Source organism: Sander lucioperca, chromosome 12, assembly GCF_008315115.2.
Source record: "Sander lucioperca isolate FBNREF2018 chromosome 12, SLUC_FBN_1.2, whole genome shotgun sequence".
Classification (NCBI taxonomy): Eukaryota; Metazoa; Chordata; class Actinopteri; order Perciformes; family Percidae; genus Sander; species Sander lucioperca.
In genome coordinates, this window is record NC_050184.1 from 26551226 (window position 1) to 26572842 (window position 21617).

At 39.7% G+C, this 21617-nt stretch overlaps 1 protein-coding gene across 7 annotated transcripts in view; it reads right to left on the minus strand.

Annotated features, from left to right (window-relative positions):
• LOC116062085 (dedicator of cytokinesis protein 3-like) overlaps positions 1-21617 on the minus strand; it is a 53579-nt gene that overhangs the window by 3560 nt on the left and 28402 nt on the right. For 2 of the 7 annotated variants that reach the window (XM_036008152.1, XM_036008149.1), the window contains 40 exons: positions 20858-20982; positions 20538-20700; positions 20281-20387; positions 19397-19568; positions 19204-19301; positions 18905-18988; positions 18638-18738; positions 18459-18540; positions 17861-18031; positions 17509-17565; positions 17004-17196; positions 16733-16860; positions 16383-16529; positions 16158-16256; positions 15961-16055; positions 15691-15766; positions 15434-15534; positions 15281-15339; positions 15008-15156; positions 14747-14832; positions 14606-14632; positions 14404-14499; positions 14264-14324; positions 14061-14154; positions 11859-12007; positions 6946-7032; positions 6594-6698; positions 5391-5532; positions 4708-4874; positions 2912-2998; positions 2549-2728; positions 2374-2457; positions 2144-2260; positions 1829-1971; positions 1570-1705; positions 1150-1231; positions 753-868; positions 472-556; positions 257-379; positions 30-112 (listed from right to left, as the gene is read on the minus strand). In XM_036008152.1, coding sequence (XP_035864045.1) covers positions 30-112; positions 257-379; positions 472-556; positions 753-868; positions 1150-1231; positions 1570-1705; positions 1829-1971; positions 2144-2260; positions 2374-2457; positions 2549-2728; positions 2912-2998; positions 4708-4874; positions 5391-5532; positions 6594-6698; positions 6946-7032; positions 11859-12007; positions 14061-14154; positions 14264-14324; positions 14404-14499; positions 14606-14632; positions 14747-14832; positions 15008-15156; positions 15281-15339; positions 15434-15534; positions 15691-15766; positions 15961-16055; positions 16158-16256; positions 16383-16529; positions 16733-16860; positions 17004-17196; positions 17509-17565; positions 17861-18031; positions 18459-18540; positions 18638-18738; positions 18905-18988; positions 19204-19301; positions 19397-19568; positions 20281-20387; positions 20538-20700; positions 20858-20982 — 4457 coding nt within the window. The remainder of the gene's footprint in view (positions 1-29; positions 113-256; positions 380-471; positions 557-752; positions 869-1149; positions 1232-1569; positions 1706-1828; positions 1972-2143; positions 2261-2373; positions 2458-2548; positions 2729-2911; positions 2999-4707; positions 4875-5390; positions 5533-6593; positions 6699-6945; positions 7033-11858; positions 12008-14060; positions 14155-14263; positions 14325-14403; positions 14500-14605; positions 14633-14746; positions 14833-15007; positions 15157-15280; positions 15340-15433; positions 15535-15690; positions 15767-15960; positions 16056-16157; positions 16257-16382; positions 16530-16732; positions 16861-17003; positions 17197-17508; positions 17566-17860; positions 18032-18458; positions 18541-18637; positions 18739-18904; positions 18989-19203; positions 19302-19396; positions 19569-20280; positions 20388-20537; positions 20701-20857; positions 20983-21617) is intronic. The other 5 variants (XM_036008154.1, XM_036008151.1, XM_036008150.1 and 2 more) reach the window with 5 other exon arrangements.

A 21617-nucleotide genomic window follows, 5' to 3' on the forward strand; every position in this document is an offset into this window, starting at 1 on the left:
CACTAATACTATTTCTCTGATGGCTGTACCTTTCGAAGTGAACGGACAGGCAGGGCAGGGGGAGGGTCACTGTTCTGGTGGTGAAACGCATCACAGTGCATCAGAAAATGTCCTGCAAAGTGGAATTCATATGAGGAAATAATTAATGTATACATTCTTATGTAAAGGTCTTAAATGGCCATTAAATTCCAGCCTACAACTCAAAAGCTCCCACCCCAATAAAATACCGTGAGTGCAAAGTAAAAGGAGAAAGTACCTGGTGGGAAGGACCTGGGTGGGACAGGGGGCATGATTACCCCTCCGCTAGAAGCTGGCATGTATGACACCTGCTCCCGGTTCTCTCCATCCAGACTCCAGCTGTTGGGAGCGTTGGGAAAGACTGGAGGGGGAATACATAAACACGTCAACACACACTGTGATACATCTCAAGTACATAATACTGTACAATTAAACCTGTTTGTGTTACGTTACCTTTCTCTGGTAGATTCATGTGAGGATCAGCACACGGCTTACAGGGGCTAATTTGCTGAAGTAAGGCACGCTGCATGTGGTTGTTCTGTAATACAGAATGTATTATTATAGGTTAGTAACAGCTGTTTTTATTGTTTTTTAATGGCGAGCTAAAGACATATTTAAAAAAATCTCTTATGAACATTCAACACCCACTCATTTGAGTGAGTACAAATGTATGTATGAATGAACGAATGTTCTGCACATCGATGCACCATTATGGTGCTGTAGATCTGTCCCACCTGTCCATTCTCTGCCATGTTGTAGTACATCGAGTTGTTGACCCTCTCACGATGAGACGGCAACAGTATCATCACTTCCCGGTTGTGTTTGGCCTTATCGGGCAAGGATGGAGAGCCTGGACAGAGAAAAGACGTGGAAATGTATTATTTCTACTTGCAGCAACCTCATTATATGTAACAGAGATGTATTGCCATTCTACATATGCAGGTATTTTATCTCTTGCTACCTTCTACATAGTTTCATGAAATATCTATGTAATGTATTTTCTAAATCTAATGCATCTGTGATTAATAAAACCTCCATGAAGATATATAATATACACCGATATGGAAATTTGGGGCAGTATACAGTAATGATTATTTCAGTCTCCATCTCTGACGTGGCTTTCTTACTTACCTCTGGCACTTGAGGGAGCAGAGTTAATAATCTGGGAAGAGTTGGAGCGAATTGAGCTCAGGCTGGAGGAGGAGGGGCTCGGCTGCAAAACAAAATATATTGTAAAAATGTTTTTAAGAAGTAAAAAGCATTGTTTTATAAGAAAAAATGTATTTGCTGTATCTGCCTTTTTTTCTTTTATCTAGCAGACAGGAAACTAATAATATAAAGTTGTGTGCACTGAGACATCAGCATTAAAATGCCGTTATAGTTACAGTATCAATGTTGATATTCACAAAAGTAATTGTACGAGTAGTATACAATGTTTTACATCCTGAACAGACCAGTTTTCATGTGAGTTAAGCTTTACAATGTGCATTACAAATTCACACCATGTCCACTACATTCATGTCTGAGTGTGTTTGTTATTTCAAGCCTTACCTGCATGTGTAATGCCTCCTCTGGGTGTTCCCCCATCAGGCCGTCGGTCATTATGACGAGGTTTCCTGCCTCACTCGATGTGTGTGAGGACAGAGAGGAGGACGAGTGACGAATCGAACTCTGAAGATTCAGAGGGCTGCAGGACAGAGACAATGTTGGAGACTGTGAAAGGTTTATCTCTGTATGTACATGGATGTTCATATGTATGTGTGTGTGAGTGTATGTATGCGCATGCGTGCGTGCCTGTTGTGTGACTGACCTGTGTCTGTGTATGAGGCGGACACTCTCAGGGCTCATGTGGCTGTGGGAGGAGAGGATGCCTCTGGGAGAATTGACCCCTTGGCAGCCTGCAGAGCTGAATCGGTCCACGCCGGGCACACCCTGCTGGGACCCAACCATATACTGCTCTGAATATTTACACTGCTCACACATGCATTAAAGCCACACCCATATTACTTCATCACACATATGGTTGCATGAAAAACACATAATGTGCCCGTTTGTCAGCAAGAATAAAAATGAACATAGCTCAAACAGAAATATGAAAAACTAAGCCACAGGTGGGACTACTCACATGATGTAAACCTGTCCTCATCATGTGAAACTGGTCTACAAGCTTTTTGTGCAGGGGGCGCATTTCTGGATGCACCAGCTTCTCATGAACAGCCAGCCCCACTCCGAGAATGTGCACCTGTTGACAGGAAATCAGCGGAGAAAAAGCACTGAAGAGGATGTTTGCACCACTATCATGAGTCAGTTTAACTAGCAGTTACACATATGATGAAATTCAAAGCTGAGTCTGACCTGTTCCTGCATCAAATCCTTCAGATGTGTGATTCTCTCTGTGTCTTCTGGGTGACTGCTGATGTAGTCCTTATCAAAGAAGGCCTGTTGTAGAAGAGAAGTCAAAAGATGAGGAGCTCTCACGATTCAATCCATATATCAAAATCGATAAATCTACCCATTCATTTCTCTCTACCTCCTGATATCTGGCGATGCCTCCGTTCACAGCAGCATCTATGACCCCGTTTAGACACATGCTGAGCGGGTTGATGTTGCCATGATGCTGTCTGTGTTGGTACTGGCTGATCAGAGTCCGCAGCTCCTGGGTTTTATTCTCCACCACATAAATGGCATTCTCCAGAGGGCTCACCTCCATCTGCAAATAAATATACACATGATAAAAGGGGAGGAAGTATGTGTATATGACTTCACGTTAGTCAATCTAACATATTCCGACTCCACATCTGTTGTAAGAGAGATGGAGAAAACGGCCTTGCATCTCTCAGTAGGCAGCATGTGCAGTATAAGATGACCGAGAGTGAATGTTTGAGCTCCTCACCACTTCTCTCCTTTCCACCTCCGCCCAGCGGGAGATCCCGGGGAGAGGACGAGAGAGGATCAGGGTTGTTCTCTCAATCCACAGACTCTGTTGAAACACGCAGAACAGAGAACAGAGGTTAGGCAGTCTACTATGAACCACATCTGGTAACATCATGAACTGAATGTGTGTAACAGGTAAATAATAAGACTGGGAAACCTCAAAACTGTGTTTTAGTGTAGCATGTAGGTCAGTTCAGTGGAGAGTAAAAGTCCTGGTTTGATTTCAAATCTAGGTTACTGTGTCAGAGAAAACTACAGTACATTATCATGACTGGTCTAAGTCTCTAGAGCACTGTTGTCTGTACTTGAACTAGATACAAGCGGGTGAGTAAAGTAAGAACAAAAACGCTTGCAATAAAGTTAGGGCTGAAATGATTAACCGATTAGATGATGGACAGAAAATGAATCACTAACAATTGTGATCATCTCATCTGTTAATCGTTAAAAGTAATTTCCTCATTGTTTACTGCTTCTTAAAATGTTGCTGTCTTTCTGTTTCATATTATTGTAAATTGAATATCACTGGGTTTTGAACAGTTGGCTGGTCAAAAACAACATTTCTTCAAAGTTATATTTGTTGGTGATTTATATATATTTTTCCACATTTGTCTCTGAATATATATATATATATATATATATATATATATATATATACACACACACACACTGGTCTGTCCTACATGTGTATTTATTATGATGAATTATCATTTTTACATTGTTTAATGTGCATTATATACGCGCCCAGGGACAACAGATGGAAATTGGCATTGTGATATATCTGGTGCACATATATTGCACACTGTCCCTGTTTTAAATAAGCCAATCAATTAAATAAATAAATGATATAAATTTGAAGACATATTCATGGGCTCTGGAAAATGCTGACGGGTATTCTTCACTATTTTCTGACAAAAATGATTGACAGATTAATAAGTAATAAAAATAGTAATTAGTTGTAGCCCTAAATGCAATACAAAAGTATATAGTAGTTACAGCAGTTTTTGAGATTGAGATACTCATTCAATTTGATAGTCATTTCCTTGATGCTAATGCAGTTTTCTGTCTCTGGCTCATGTCGTCATGATTTTGGAAACTTTTCCTCTTGCCACATTACATCATTCTGCAGTGTTTATGACTAATGCACCTGTGGTTCAGACAGGGACTGCTGTAAGTTACAATTTTCAACAAAGCAACTTGCTACCTACAGAAAAAAAAATCATGTTGGTGTATGTCATCATATAGTAAGACAGCCCTGTGACTGTGACTAACTCACAAGATGTAATTGTGACATGACTAAAAAAATGATCAGATAAATCTGTGGTGGAGTATTCAGAGAGACTGGAGAGATACGTATTAAGCCAAGCACCTATAGTCTATGTCTGACCTGCCAACGAGATATACCGTAAACTTTCTGAAAACCACTGCATCTCTCTAACCCTCTGTTTGTTTGATGCCTCTCTCTCTCTCTCTCTTCTGATGTTTCCACCTTAAAAGTTTTTTCATATCCAAATCAAGGCTCAAAGGACAGAGTGATGTTGTATGCTGTATAATATAGTATGTATAGGCTTTATAATAAGTATGTATAGGCTATATAAATAAAATGTACTTGATTTTTTTTTTGCTAGAGGCCTCTGCATCAATCTAACTGCAGTTTTGAGTTTGATCCATTTCATGTTTTTAATTAGCGTTGCACGTAAATTCAGTATTTCTGTGAGGCAAAAATGGACTGAGAGTGGCACTGCTGGCTCACCGTACCCTGAACTCATTTTCGCGGTCCTTGGGCCCCTTGTGAAAAGGCCTGTCATAGTGGAAGCGGCTGACATTGTTTATGCGGTAGAAGCTCTTGATCCTCTCGGGCACACGCTCCAGCTGAGGCACATCAGAGATGTCTGACACTGGAGTCACCGCATAGATCTGCAAGTCTAGAAGCCAAGTGTCAAGGAAGTGACAAACAGACTGACAGACATGCATATTCACAGAGGGAGGGATATTCAAGGGAAATGCTTACAGAGAGTGTTTGCTCTCACTGTCTAACTCTGGAAATCAACCCCAGCATTGCATACAGTGTTCCTCTTTGATCTGTAATACCCTTTAGCACATACAAAAGCAATACATAGTGCAAGCTGTAATGTTGAAACAATTAGTTGCTTAATTGATCTAAAGGAAATTAATTGTCAGTCATTTTAATAATGAATCAATTGTTCAAGTCATTTATCAAGAAAACATATTACATATTTACTGGTTTCACCTTCTCAAATGTAAGGATTTGCTTTTATATCATTAGACATTTAAGGTATTTAAGTTTTAGACTGTTGGTCACTGGTGAGACAAACAATATTGTCTGACCAACAGTTTCAACAGTCTTGATACAAAAAATAAACTACACATTAATTGATATTGAAAACAACAGTTTTAGCCCTATAAGCCGTGTAGGATACACTGAGCGTCGCTTTGCAGGATGGTGTCGTCAGGTTGGTTGGGATGCTGCATGGCGATGGCTTGTGGAAATTCCCCCAGCATCCTTTGCTGGAAGTCCTCGAGCCGTTCATAGTCATAACCCCGACAGACAAACTCCTTGTTCTGCAGAAAAGGAAAAAAACAACAGCCGGTGGATTTATTCAACACTGACATGCTGATGAGAAACTGCTGCACATGATTTTTTTGAATTGTTTTAGTACTAGTACTGGTAGTACTAACTGTTTTAGTATTAGCTGTACTATTTTAGTTGTTTTAATACATATTGTGGATGCAACAGCATAACAAGGCATACTGTTGGATTTCTAATGCAGTTCTGCTCAATAATATAACACTTCTACTGCTGCCTTAAACCTGCCATAACTGTTTTTGTGGCTACTTGGGGGCAGTGGAAGCAACTTGTGAACACAAATTGACATATCATCACCTTTTAATAAGTTGACACACCAAACTTGTTAGTAAACAGTTTCTTATTTACTTATTCAGCAGTTACAAAGCAACATTATCATTCATTTGGAGTCGTGCTTTTGGCCACCTGACAAATCAAGTCTAATATTCACTCTCATTTAAGCTCTGTTTCTAGTCCCTATCAATTCCTGAGTGAAATATATGTCTCTTTAGTTGAAAAATGCTCCATTGTGTTCATCAGCTAGTCACTAACTGTGTGCGTCTGCTGCTTGGTTCTTAGTGTTTGGTGGGCTTTTTGAGCTTTTTGTGCTGAAAACAGCGCCTGCTGTGACCGAAACCAATGTATGGGAGCGGTTAGAGTGAACCAAAACAGTAAAATTGCATGGCGAACAGCTAAACAATGAGCTGAAACTCACCATGAAGCTCCATAAAGCCAAATGGAGCTACAGATTGAGATTATAATTCCTTGTAAATTCATCATCAAGAGCAACACCTTTCACAATGTCACATTTTTTTCACATTGTCATTTGATACATAATGCTATTATGAAAACATTGACTATAACTGCTTTAATGAAATACAATAGGCATAGCATATAGGTAATTAAGAATTGCACTTGGCTGCTAGGAATAAATTAACTCCCTGGCTAGATTTACAGTTTTTTATTTATTGTAATTTTCTACTGCAGCTGTCCGCATGAGCAGAAACATAACTGTGTCAGGACAGACAAAGATGAGGCTAGATTTAGTAGGTCTTACCCTGAGGAAGAAAGGAAACTTCCTGCCATAGAAGCCCATTCTGAAGAATTCCGGCTCAATCCTCTGCTGCTCAATGATGTTGTCATAATACGCTGCCTCCATTTTCTGTCACAGAATAATAAACATGCAAAAGAGTCATGATGAATAATGATTTAATGACACACATTACTGAATCCTCTGCATGTCCTGATGAGTGTGGCTGTGCACAGGTAATTAGGACATTGTGTTTGTGCTATATGCACTTCACAGCACATCAGAGAATGACAATGAAAACGGGAGCTAAAAATCTGACTTCAGCATCACAGAGGAAGCTTGTTTGATAATAACAGGACGCATGCAAGACTTGACTTACCCGTATCCAGCTGAGGCTCTGATAATCATATAAAGTCTCGTACTGGAAAGCCAGCTCCCGGCAGAGAGAGATTCCATATTCCCAGCACTGCAAAATCAGATATAACTGAGATGAATGGAACATATCAATAAAGCTTAATTTACCCCTGATAATAAAGATATTATTATCGTTAAAATAACTGTGTGAAATTAGGAAACGTCAGAGTACTAGGAGAAAGTATACAAAAAATAAAGTTGTTGTACAGGAAGAATCACTGAGACAGCTGACAGATTAATACAACAACATGAAACGAAACAGACAAAAACACCTTCATCAGAGTCTATAGGAGTCTGGTTTGCCTGCTGAGCTATAGTTCCAAAGGTCGGAGCTAAAAGTAGAAATATATTTGGAATTCAATATAGCTTCAAAATGTGTGTGATAACTGAAAAGTTGTATGTGAACATCTCATCGTGCATTTCTGTTTATTTTAAATTCTACAGTAAGTAACAATCAATAAAAACAACACTTGCAGGTTACATTTCTTTCAGACTTGTACTTTATGTTTCGTGGAGATGGTTATATGAACAGTTAATGTATGATTTTATGTTTAACATGCCATATGGGAAGAAATTCAGAAGAAGAAAAAGTACACAAACTTTTGTATAATTTTAACTAATTTAGTAGAAGAAAAAAAAACAATGGGGAACTAGGAGCTGTCGCATTAAAACTACACTTATCTTCTGTTTATAGAATTTTCCTAATAAAATAATAAAATTGACTACATGTACAATATATTATATATTTAAGTTTTCAAAATAAAATATCTTGCATTTTAATGTTAGAATACTTCTTGAGTATGCAGTAAAAAAGGAAATGACACGCTGTGTAGTACATATATAGTTTTTTTTTTTTTTTCAAAGTCTTCTACCTAACCATTAATTCACTGCGGTCGCCAGCCTGTATGTTGCTCTTTAAGCACATGTACATTTCTATTTGTACTGGATGACTTTTAACATTTGTAACAGCAGCAGGTGATTCCACAGGTAGACACAGGCTACCTTTTTCTTTTCTGTTAGAGCTGCAATAAAAACTAGAGATGACAAAGAGTTAATAAAGGAGGCCACTTTTATTTCCTCCTCAGCTGCTCCCAGAGTCCAGAGGGCATTGTCCTCTCCAAAGCACAGAGACCAGTCAACTAATTTAATTTTGTGGATGAATGCCAGCCAGGGAGGAATGATTCGGGGAAGCAAATCACATTTGAGCAGACATCTGACCCTTCCTCAATACAGTGCCTGACAAAAGTCTTGTCGCTTATCTAAGTTGTAGGAACAACAAATAATAACTTGACTTGTAGTTGATCAATTGGAATCAGAAATGGTTTATATGAAAGGCAAAGGCTTCTGGATTATGCTTATTATACCAAAATAAAGTTTTGTATCATTCATTGAGTTTTATCATTGAATTAGGACAGAAAGGTCAGATTTGGCTTGGACAAAAGTCTTGTCGTGTCTTTATATGATTCAACCAATCACAGATTAGAGTTTCACCTGTGACAAATACTGTAATTAACACATTCCTGGGTGTGTATAAAAAGAACTCCAGCACACCAGACCTTCATGTGAAGTGCAACCTGACCTCTCACAACATGCCAAAGATTCAACCACAGACCAAAGTGCTAATCATCAAGAGCCTGAAGACCAAGTCTGCTGCTGAGGTGGCAGACATCTTCAATGTATCCAAACGTCAAGTGGAAAGGATAAGAAAAAGATTTGAAGAAACTGGTGAAGTTCATGACAAGTCCAGGTCAGGCAGACCCCGTAAGACAACTGTTCGAGAGGACCGTTTGTTGCTTCGACAGTCCAGGGCCAGCCCTTTTCCTGGGCTGGCCACCAGAAACCCCTGTATCTATAACAACAGTTTGTCGAATTCTCTCACGCAGTGGCCTCCATGGCCGAATTAGTGCTCACAAACCAGCATTAAACAGAAGACAACTAAAAAAGTGTGTTGCATTTGCAAAGGCCCACAGCTTGGTGAAAGGATGGACAGTGGAAAAGTGGCAGAAGGTTGATTTTTCTGATGAATCATCCATTGAACTGCATCCCAATTGCTGCAAATACTGCAGAAGACCTGTTGGAACCCGCATGGACCCAAGATTCACCCAGAAAACAGTCAAGTTTGGTGGAGGAAAAATCATGGTTTGGAGTTACATGCAGTATGGGGGTGTGCGAGAGATCTGCAGAGTGGATGGCAACATCAACAGCCTGAAGTATCAACAAATTATTGCTGCCCATTACATTCCAAACCACAAGAGAGGGAAAATTCTTCAGCAGGATGGCGCTCCTTGTCATACTTCAGCCTCCACATCAAAGTTCCTGAAAGCGAAGAAGGTCAAGGTGCTCCAGGATTGGCCAGCCCAGTCACCAGACATGAACATTATTGAGCATGTCTGGGGTAAGATAAAGGAGGAGGCTTGGAAGATGAAACCAACGAATCTTGATGAACTCTGGGAGTCCTGCAAGACTGCTTTCTTTGCTATTCCAGATGACTTCATCAATACATTATTTGAGTCATTGCCGAGACGTATGGATGTAGTCCTCCAAGCTCATTTTCTTTTTCCCAAGGCACCATGACTTTACGTATGCTCTGATGTTATTGTAGCATGTTTGTGTATTCACAATAAAGTATCATTTCTACCGTACATTACTGTATTTTTGTATGCGACAAGACTTTTGTCCAAGCCAAATCTGACCTTTCTGTCCTAATTCAATGATAAAACTCAATGAATGATACAAAACTTTATTTTGGTATAATAAGCATAATCCAGAAGCCTTTGCCTTTCATATAAACCATTTCTGATTCCAATTGATCAACTACAAGTCAAGTTATTATTTGTTGTTCCTACAACTTAGATAAGCGACAAGACTTTTGTCAGGCACTGTAGTACTGTCGATATGGGCAAAGGTTGCATGTTTGTATTTAAATTATATAATATTCAGAGTTTGCTTTAGTACAGAAAACTATTTCATGATCAGTGATGGGAATAACGGCGTTATAAATAACGGCGTTACTTTTTTTCAGTAACAAGTAATCTAAATGATTACTCTTCCCATCTTAATAACGCCGTTACCGTTACTGCCAAAAAATGCGGCGCCTTACTATATTTGAAGCTGTTTTTTTCATCAGACCAACTAGATCTCTGAGTCTGAGCCGAGAGGCAAATACTTTTTTTTACTGTTCTTCCTTGGTTAGTGGGCAGTGCACGACCAAACGCATAAATGCTGACGATTGGCTGAGGTTGAGTAAAATGTCATGGTTAGCCAATCAGAGGTAGAGTTGGGCGGGTGTTCGAAAGCACGCATAGTCGGACACACAAGAACAACACAAGCGAGTCAGTCAACGAGAGAGAGACAGGTATGGCGTATATAGTACTTTGCACTACAAAGAGTGTATATATTTGTTATTTATTTTTGGTATAGTGCTTAACAAGCATAATTTAATTTTGTCCAGTTGTGGCCTGTTGAGGTGTTGTGTTATTTGTATCGATCCACTATATAAACAAAATATCTACATACATGGCATTTGATTGGAGGCTAGTCTCACTTTGTCCCACAGCAACATTAAAATAGTTTAGATTTGTGTACATTGTTTCTGTTAATAATGTATTGTCTTAAGTGTCCATTTCATTCTAATATTCAGATTTATCATAAATAATTGAACATGCACATGTATTTTAAGTTCTATTAAAGAGGTGTAGGTGGAGGTGGGGTCACATTTGAGCATTTAAAAATGTACTTGAAAGTAATGCAATAGTTACTTTCTGAAGTAACTAGTTACTTTCATAATTTGTAACTGAATAACTAATTTAGTTACTTTTTGGAAGAAGTAACTAGTAACTGTAACTAATTACTTTTTAAAAGTAACTTGCCCAACACTGTTCATGATATATGCGAAGGCAATGACAATTATATGATGTTGTTTTGATAATCCGCAGTTCTGTTAGTGCTCTCAACGCTGTAGAAAGGATGTTGCTTTAGCTAAAAAACCTGTGGTGGAAAGTACATTTATTTAAGTGAAGTATTGAGGTACTTACTTTTCTTATTTCACAACATTTATCTTTCTGTAAATGATAATATTTGACATTGAAAACATATGGTCAGCTTGTAAAATATAATGCACTGTTAAATATTTAACTACCCAGCAGTATATAAAGTAGTTAAAATTAGCTCCACGTTCACAGGCTACATTAAATGCTACTTACATAAATGTATAACCTCGTTAGTAATAATCAAAATATAATATATGTATAATAATATAACAATCTTGGCAGCTAGTGTTTTGCATAACAAGTCTTCTATATGTATTACAGTATACATTTTTTACCAATATTGCTGTACTTTTACAGAAGTAACATTTAGAATTTTAGACTTTAAAGCTGTAGTATTTTAACACTGTGGTATTGATACTTTTACTTTTGTAAAGGATCTCAGTACTTCTCCACCACCACTGTATAATCTAGTTTAAGCACAAGTAAGTTTTGATGTAAAACATGATAAAAAAAAAACTTTGAGAAAGATTATAAGAAACACTGCAAGATTCTGTCTCACTCCTAATGTTAATGAGGGCACAACATAATTACGTTTGGGAACAGCTGCACTGCAGATGAGAAAAAACAACCACTTGAACATTGTAAAAAAAACAAAATGTTTAAGAAAGCTATGAAACTAAATGTGATCTAATGTTGATTTAGTTTCTGATATGCCTTATCCAGCACAAACCTTCCAATACTGCTCCATCACTGTAAAGTAAACTTGGCCTTGCCTCCATTTTCACATTTTACTATGTGAGCCTCAGTTGCAACGGCCAAAGGCCTGTAATACTGGCTTGAAAGTCAGTCAAAACAGGAGCGAGAGATAAAGCTATAAAAATTCACTTGCCTTGCCCTTGTTGAAGTAGTGGAGGATCTTACGACTCAGGTTCTCCTTACGTTGCCACTCACTCTGACAGGGGTAGTGGAGGAAATCCCTGAGAGGCCGGTCCTCCCACTGCAGCAGCTCCCAGTACAGCAGCAAGGTAAACGCTGCCTCTGTTGTCGAGGGGGTACAGGTCAAAGGTCTTCAGAATAAAAGGGTATTATCTGTTATCTAGTAAAGCTACAGATGTTGAACAGTCTGCTCAGTCTGGCCTCAGTGATGATATCTTTTTGGGTTCAGTTTTCGTGAACAGATGGTGAATGGCACAAAGCTCAGTCAATGGCTCAAAGCACAATTAGCCCAGAGCATGGTGTTTTGGCATATTGGTGGCCAGAGGAGCAAGAGGCACCTGCGCAGTTGAAAACCTATCAGCTGCTCTCAGTTGCTTTGGCACAATGCTCAAATTAAAATCAGGATTCTGTCAAATTTGTCTTCACTCTACTATTTAATATGTATTTGCAGTTTTACATTATAGTTACTGTACATATAAGGTCATTCACTGGACATACCAGAGAGTTAAATAATAATAACAACAATAAATAAATAAAATAGACTATGGTGTTTGTATGGCATGAGTTTATTCAGTCAGCTGTAAAGGATATTTCTTTTTGTTGTTGGGTGACTGTAAATAAGTCTCAATGAGAAATGACACATAGAAACATAATATTAGTTATATCTGTCATATTGAAATAGTTCCTTAGACAGCTGACTGTCTTGGCTTTAAACTGTAATAAAAGAAATTATAAACTAGAGCTGAAACGATCAGTTGATTAATCGATTAGTCGATTGACAGAAAAAGCTTCTCAATTGTGAAGATTTGCTTCTTTGTCTTATGAGATAATAAATGAAATACTGTTGGGTTTTTGAGTGTTACTTGGTAAAACTCTCATTTTATAGATTAATCAAAAAGTATAATTATTAGTTTATGTTCTAAAATAAACAGTACAACATGAATCCATTGAATCCACAGTATAAAACCAAAGACAAATTATTATACTTTTTCTATGTTGAATTCATAGTTTTCTTTAGTGTTATAAGATTTGTTTAATTAGTCACTTTTGACTACATGCACACAATAAAGCCACCACTGCCAGTAACATGAGTAAATCAAGAACACTTAAGCCATTTACACGAATACATAAACTGACAACTTCCCCTGATTTCCTGTTTACATGATTGAGAGTGGCATTACCAGAACTGAATAAAATTTACTATAAATTTACCCCCCCCCCACCCAAAAAATAACAATTTTTCTCTTTTTCTAATATAGAATGGACAACTGTGATATAAATGCTGGGGTTGAGTTTTACCAGTTTTTATAAGACGATGCCACCAGACTCTTTTCTTTGTCTAATTGCTGAGGGCAGATCTGCTGGAATTATTTTGATTATCTACAGAGAATTGTTTTCTGAAAAAAGGTATCCAGGCCTGAAACTATCACCTTTAAAGCCCCTGCACAATCATTTTTTTTAGTTACTCTTGCTAGTTAAACCTCTACTCAGGTTAAAGGTGGGTGGAGGTATGCTGGGAAGTATGGGAGGTCATCAGGTTCCATGTGCTAATAAGAATCATAAAGATTAATGATCGAGTTGTACCTATAAACTGCGGGAGCTAGCAGGCTCTAAACAGCAGTCCACAAAGTTATACAGCATTTTATCATTTATCTCTGTCACTGTCCTTGCACTCACTACAGTCAAGCAGCATTCGACCTTCTCTGCTGTTTGTATTAGTTTGCCATGCAGTTATAAAACAAGGAATAAAACAATCAGTATTTCCTGAATGTATAGTTAAACTCACCCGCTCCCTCAAACTGGCTGGACATTGTCGGACCACACATTGAGAAGATGTATAATCAGCTAAAACAAGTGAAATGGCCTGTGTGAGTGGGCCATTGGTATGCAGGGCCTCAAACCCCAAAACATATAGCCATGATTCTGCTTTACATGTTGTGCTTTTTCCCACCTACTACATATATTCTACTACCTCTCCAGGTGCCTCTATTGCTAAAATCCAATGAAAGGATAGAGACGGCACATGCAGAGCAACAGAGCAAATGAGAGAAAATAAAACCTGCATTCACCAAATAGAAATGCTACTTTACCCGGAACAAAAGCTCCGCCATGAAGCATGCACCATCACAAAAAATGACCTAGTAATCTCCCTTACCTGTGTAGTCCTCTGCATGGAGATGCAGGTCACACAGCTTGTGGATGTAACGGATGTACATGTCCTCCTTGTTGACCTCTGATTTGTAGAAGTTCTGAGTTTGAATGAAAAATAATGGTTAAAATCTTATTGCATGTGTAGAATTATTTATTCATCCTCAACATGTTTCTAAAATCTAAAAAACACTGCCATGAATGTCTCACCATGAGGTTGACAGAACCACCAATTTTCTTGTTCTCCATCTCATCTCCTTTCATGCAGTCCCTAAAAATGAAAAGTATATATTTTTTCTCAATTTCATTATCCCATTAGAGTTATAATGTGCAACTTAATCTCAGCATACCTGTAATCCAGTAATCGCTCGACAAGTCTTGTGACTGATGTGACGAATGAGATCCCTGTCTCTCTCCAGGTCTCCTGCTCTATCTTCTCCAGCAGGCTGCAGAGAAAATAAGATACTCTTACTAAAGGTGACAAGCACAGGAAGTGAATAGCTATAAATCACTAGGAGTCTTAGTCTTAGCAGTGAGGGCGTTACACCTCACCTTGGATAAGGACCAAACAGCTGGGTCCTGCGGTGTGACAGTCAAACAACACAGAGCAGTACGTTAGAGGGAAATACTTTGAGAGTAGCTTCTTTCTGAGTATAACTCCACAGGCTCACTCAACACAGGTTTGATGCTTACAAAAGGCTGAAGAGCTCTCTGTGATTATCATCGCCTTTCCCATCCGACACCATGCTGTCCAGCTTATCCATCAGCTCTGCTTCCACCTACACACACACACACACACACACACACACACACACACACACACACACACACACACACACACACACACACACACACACACACACACTCAGCCAAAAGATGTGGGTATGTTATGTGACAAACAACGTACCATGGCACACAATCTGTACTTTAGAGAGAAAATAATGTCATAATGACCTGTTTGAAGTTGCCGTTTTTCCTCTGCTCCCAATCCATCATGTCGTGGAAAATTGGAATCATGATATTTCTAACCTCGGTCTGAGGCACCAGTGTGACGCCAAGGAAGGGACCCATCATTCCTGGGATGAAGTGGGGCTTGTTGTCACCTGGATTACATAGATTCACATAGATAGGAGCCATTGTTCTTGTTAATTTTTTTTATAAGAATCTAGATGGAGGTGGTCCACTGTGATACTGTATGTGTGTGTGGAGTCAGGCTGTGTGACGCACCTAATTTTTGCCACATGCTGAAGAGCTCATAAGCCATCATCACTCTCATATCTCCATGCCTACAAAGAGCAGACATTGAGGTATAAAAAGTTTGATTAATAATTAACATGTGTTGGAGAGAATGCACACAATGAATCTATGGCAGTTTCTTACTTGTCCAGGACTTTCTTTCTCTTCGCCGGGCCGAGCGCCTCCAGCTGCAGACTGGGCTGGTTGATGTACAGTACAGTGAGGCTGAAAAAGGAGTTCCACACCTAACACACACAACAGACAAAAACAAAAATGAATAAATGCTACGTTGAATCATTACACTAGCTTCAGAAATTGAATTATGGAAAAGCATCACATAGTTTGTGGCTTCATGGTGTGGTGGGTTTGCTAAATACTAGCCTCCTGTTTTTCAGACACACCTTGAAATCAAAATCTGCCTCTGAGAAGTTCTTGTGCAGAGCCGGAGACAGGAACTGTGTTGTCACTACGATGATACTGTAGAAAGCAAAATAACACTGTCAGCTTACAAAACGAGGTAGATGCCAAAAACAGATGAAAAAATTTGCAACACAAGCGTCACCTTCAGAGCAGGATTATCTGAAGAGAGTCTGATCTAATGGTTGGCTGTATCCCCTTACCTTCTCTGGGACAAAGAAGACTGCATGACAGAAATGGAAAAGCAGACTCACTGACTAGTAAGAAGCCTCATGACACTCCAGTCTCGGGGGAAGATAGTCAGTTTCATCAGATTGCGGAACACGCAGAAGATCTTCAAAAGGAACTCCTGCAAAGGAATATATTTAAAAAGTGTATGCAGTCAAGGTATGTAGTAAGTAGGCTGCAGCAAAATGCTGTTATCAAGCACAGCTATGTAAAAGTTCCCCACCTTCAGCTCCTCTTTGCTATGGAAGTTGTTGAGTAGATGGTGAAAATGGATCTCTGTCATCTGCCGGAGCAGAGAGAGAAGACAGGAAACATACTCCCCCTGCACAAAAAGAAAATGACAGATAGGGGCACACATATTCAAAAAGGTTAATCAACTCAAACTATGAACTAAAATTCCACCTGTTTTTATTGCACATCCAAGAGGCACATATGAGTGGCAGCTTACCGTTATCTCGGCAGTGCACTGGGGACAGCGTTGTCCTCTGGACGTCTCCACAGAGTGAGACTTGCTCATGATGGACAGCAGAGTCTGCAGCAGCACATCCAGAAGGCTCTCCACCATCATCTCCACTTCCTCCTGAACAGAAGACTCCTGAGACACACAGAGATGCAAACATGCTGCTTAATGCTTTAGTGTTTGTGCTAACATGTACAGCTGCATTACAATGATACAATATATTTCAAAAGGAAATAGGCATTTTATATTGTCTTTACTAATTCAATTTAACTTTTTTGTAATCACATGTGATTTTAAGTCATATATGTTGAGTATGCATATGGTATAATTTACTGTACCATGGAGCTAGCCTTAATTATGGAAAAGATGCTGCCAAGGATCCCAGAACAGATGAGCAGCTCCCTCTGCTGGCGCAGATGCAGGTGGATGTGATGCAGAACCACCGGCAACAGAATACTTCGAGACTCTAAGGGAAGAGAAGAAAAAAAAAGGAGACAGAGTGAGGATGAGACTGAAAAGCACTGTATGCACATTAGACTTACATATATGGTTGTTTTGGTATCTTCAGAGAAAGATAACACTTTGCATAAACATTCATGTTTGTCTCACCAGGGAAGAAGAAGAGGCGGCTCTCAACTGTACGAGCAATGGACTGCAGTTTGACTACATCCATAGACTGGCCAATGTCCACAGTGCTGGGCATGCTCCCTAGGGTGCCCCTGACATATTCGGCTACCTCCTGAACGGTGAACATCTGCAGCAGCTCATCAAAGATATCAGGGAAACTGTTCAACAGTGCCGCCTGGGAGGTGGACAAAGGAAGAAGGAATATGAAGTGTGCATATGAAATCAAAGAAGCTACACTTACATGAATAAAAACATCACAGAAATTACCACATTTAACAAATATTGCGTTGAGTGACACTGACACAAAACAAAACAGCCCAAACTTCAACCTGCTGTTTATCTTCTAAAAGGAGCACCAGGATCTTAATAGAGGAACACAATGTATCTCTTTTCACAGACTGCATAGCAGTTATTTAAGAATACATCATCCTTGACACAAAGCATCTGCTGCATTGTGGAACCAACACAGGGGGGCGCTGTGACTTACTGAGATGGATGAGAGCCCCAGGCATGACCACAGACAGGCATGCAGCTGATTACACCCCTAAAATGTCCCAGAGCAATACAAGGATAGGGCAACAGTGGGGTGCGAGATTGAAGCATCGGTCAGAAAATGCACGGAATGAAAAGTGAAATAAGTAAAAAGAATGAAACGAGAAACAAGTTAACAAACAAAAATCAATTAATCGTGAATGCAAACTAAGAGGATGAATAAAAGAGAAAATAAACAAATATAACCAAAGATAAAATAAGACTGCCAAGCAGGTGACACATTGTACGTCGTCAGAACAGTTGTTAGACCGTGTTTGTCATGCTGAGGTATCTGTGAAGTATCTGACCTGCGTGAACACCAGGTTCTCTGAGCTGCGGCTGTCCAGACTCAGGACGAAGCGGATGGACTGGAAGAGCTCTTGGATGCTCGCTCTGAACTGCTCCTCCTCCATCCCGCAGGTGGCTCTCGAGTACAGGATACGAGACTGGACGATGAACTTGAACAGATACTCCAGAGCCTGAGGGGGGTGTCGGCAGGAAGCAGATGGAGACACACAGTCAGCAAAGATACACATAATTTCGTACTATAAATTCCCTCACAATGAAAAACCACTGAGCACTGAATGGGTTTGTGGTTGATCATCCAGAGAAAATCAATACATAAAACAAATGTTTCCAATTTTCAGGTCTCGTAAGAAAATACCTCTTCACATATCTCATCGGGAAAAGGAAATTCAAAGACCCTGTGGAAATGTCTCACTCTGCACATTTCAATATCTGCAGAGATTTTATATAACTTCCTTTCTCTCAGCAGGAAAGTCACTTACTGAGGCCGTATATGGAGTCACATTACTCCTTATCAGTCTGTCTGTTACCATTTCCGACTAATTAATCCCAGTAAAAGGAGCCAGGGCAGACCAGAAGGAAGTGTGTGTGATACTTTACCCTCATGGCTTCCTGGATGTGGTCCTGTCGGACGACCTCAGCTGAGCGGTCCATGTACCACTTCAGACATCGAATCAGCTCTCTGCAGTAAATCATAGTTTAAAATGATGAGAGTCAATATCAAGTGTGACTTTGTAACTATCTAAATTCAGATTGTTGTATGTGCTTTGTTGCTGTACTTGTATGCCAAAGCTCCAGCAAAGTGGTTTTGGATGTAGGAGTCCATGACAGGTCTGAAGTGGTAGAAACGGCTGTCCCTGAGCAGGTTAATGATGAACACCTAAACACACACACACACACACACACACACACACACACACACACACACATATATATATATATATATATATATATATGAGAGAGAGAGATGTTATGCTTATTTCCTCTGCTTACAGGCAAAATAAATCATATAGTAGAGTATGGTTGTGCTCCTTTAATTTTCCTACCAGTGACTGGAAAACCAGCGGTCCGTATTTATCAGTGTTGTCATCTAAAAGACAGAAGAGCGTATCCAGGACATCTCGTAAGAACTGTGAGGAGAAAAAGGAACAACACTTTACACATCACATTAAAGGCTTTGCTGCTAACTAAAATAGAAACAAAGGGTAGCCCCTTCATCCAAAAACATGGCAATAAAACCTGTTTTTAATTCTGAAATGATTGTCATAGAAAACTGAAAATGTCTTTTGTTGAGTGAATAATATAAAATAAATAAAAAAAATATAAATAGTGCTATGACAGTGACCTTGACAATCTCCTCTCCACTAATCTGACGTAATCGACCAAGGATGTCCAACACCCTGTCTGGATGGGCCTTCCAGTTCAGAAGAGCCAGAAGGTCCACTAGAAAGGGAAAATAAATCAAATTGAGTTGAATCAATTAATCAAATTAAATGGGAAGTGAAAATATACAAATAAGAGCTAAAGTGTTCGATTACCATTTTGTGTGAGTTTGGTGGAGCATAGTATCGTTGAGACCCAGAAGGTTTCTTTGGGGCTTCTCTGGAAGGGCAAGTTGGCCGGCAGGTTGGGGCAGCTGTTGAAGTCCTCTTTACAGCAGGGCAGACTCAGGTAGAGGCCCTGGTTACTGAAGGTAGCATTTTCATCACACTAGAGGACGGATAACAGAGGGAAAGAAAAGATTCATTGAGTTTTGGAGACATCTTGGAGTTCAAAAAAGTAATGGAACAATGGCACTCTCAAGTCGGTGATCGGTCTCTGACCACAGAATCATTTGATTGGCTCTTCTATGTAGCTGCAGTAGAGCGGCCAGCCAGTCTCCAACCAAATAAAAAAAGTTGACGTACCCTTTTAGCACAATATGCATATTGCTTTGAGTAGCTTTCTGGCTTCATAGCATACTAATGTTGCTTGCTAATGTGTTGTGCTCCCACGCAAAAGTTTTATTCTGAGGGTGACACTTTAGCATGCTAACAACAAGTTAACATCGATTATTTTATTAATGCTATAAATCATAATTATGAGACAACTCTCTAACTGTTGTGATCATTGTGTAATGTGTAAATGTTTTGGTGAAGGAGAGGAAACTAAATGGATGTTGCATTTAATTACATGTTGTCAGAGCAGACTATGACCCAGGGTCCACTGCTGAGAAAATACAATAAAGACACACAGAGAGCTGCCAGCTGCCGACTCCCAGCACAGGACTCCCCACCAACACAGAAACAACCCATCACAGCTGGGCCATGCAATCGACTTTTAATTTAAAAGCTTAAGACACCAAAGGTCAAAGTTAAAAAGACACTGACGATAAAGATAAGACACCATACATCTAAAATGTGTGTGTTGAACCTGCACATACCTTGTACACATATAGCTCATGGCTTTCATCTGACAGTGTGGTCCCATCTTCTCTCATCAGAGGAGTGAAAGCAAAACCAAACAGTTTTTTCTCTCCTTTGTCTTTAGCTGAAAGGAAGCACATCATAATATCATGCATCATCATACTGTATCTACACAGCACAAACCATACTTGTATAACTCAGAGTGTGATCCAATCTGTCCTAATAAACTTGTGCGCTGAGGGATGACTGCCACTGGGCTGCATTAGTGACTCACTGGAGCAGTGTCTGAACTCAAGGCGTAGGTGGGATCCTCTGAAACGATCTATGGGAATGGGAAGCTTGACCATCTCACTCCAGCGAGGGCTGTTGTTGTGATAAAGGACAAAAGAGCGATATTCACTTGTGTTGGGCTCCCCGCTGCCCAAACTGATGCAGTCCTGAGAAGAAAAGGAGCATGGTGGATTGTTTTCAGTGACATGTACTGATAATGACATATCAAATGAATGTGCGGATGTATGGGAGGAAGGTTACATTAGTCATGACTCATATATGGATGATATGGAACACAAAAACTCATGTACATATGTGTCATACTTTGAGTGTGTCCCCGTCGGCATAAAGCACATAGAGCGTGACTTCGATGTTCTTCTGGACGCTCTTGCCGCCCCTCTCAAACTCCCCCCGCTCTAGGGTCAGGTACAGGTCATTGCGTATGTCACCTAAGACAAGAACACAGGGGAAATTACAGTTAATGGGGAAACTCGCCAACATATCAAAGCCTGTTGACAGCTCTTGGGGCAACGCATAAAAACGTTTAATAAAGCCCTTTGCGGTTCCCTCTGGAGTGCCTCAAGTGATGTTACTTGAGGCAACGTCAGTTTGGGACAACAGATTTGAAAATAAAAAATAAAATGTATAATACAAAGAGTAATGATTAAATTTGTTCATAGTTCCAGGTGTTCTGTCAACAGATTTACTGAAATTTTTACAGATTTTTGCAATATCGCAAGTGGCTAACTGGGATAAATTGGCAGGAGGAAAGCTATTTCCCCCCCCTGTATCCAGCTCTCCTAATACGTCCATGGTGTGAAGAAAGAAGTGTGGTTTACCAGAGCTCTGTAGCCCACTCCTCATCTCTGCTTGAGGCTAGGGGCTTGAGGCTACATTAGCATAACACACCTGAATCGCCAATCCAATCTCCAAACTGTTAGCAGTCAAGTTGGATAATTATGGGTAATGTAGGCATAAGGTTCTGACAAGAAGAAGAATGTGTGGAATAAAAAAAAGACAACATCTCTGGCTCTGCTGCATCGATTTTGACTTTTTTTTTTGCATTGTGACTCTGATAATGTTA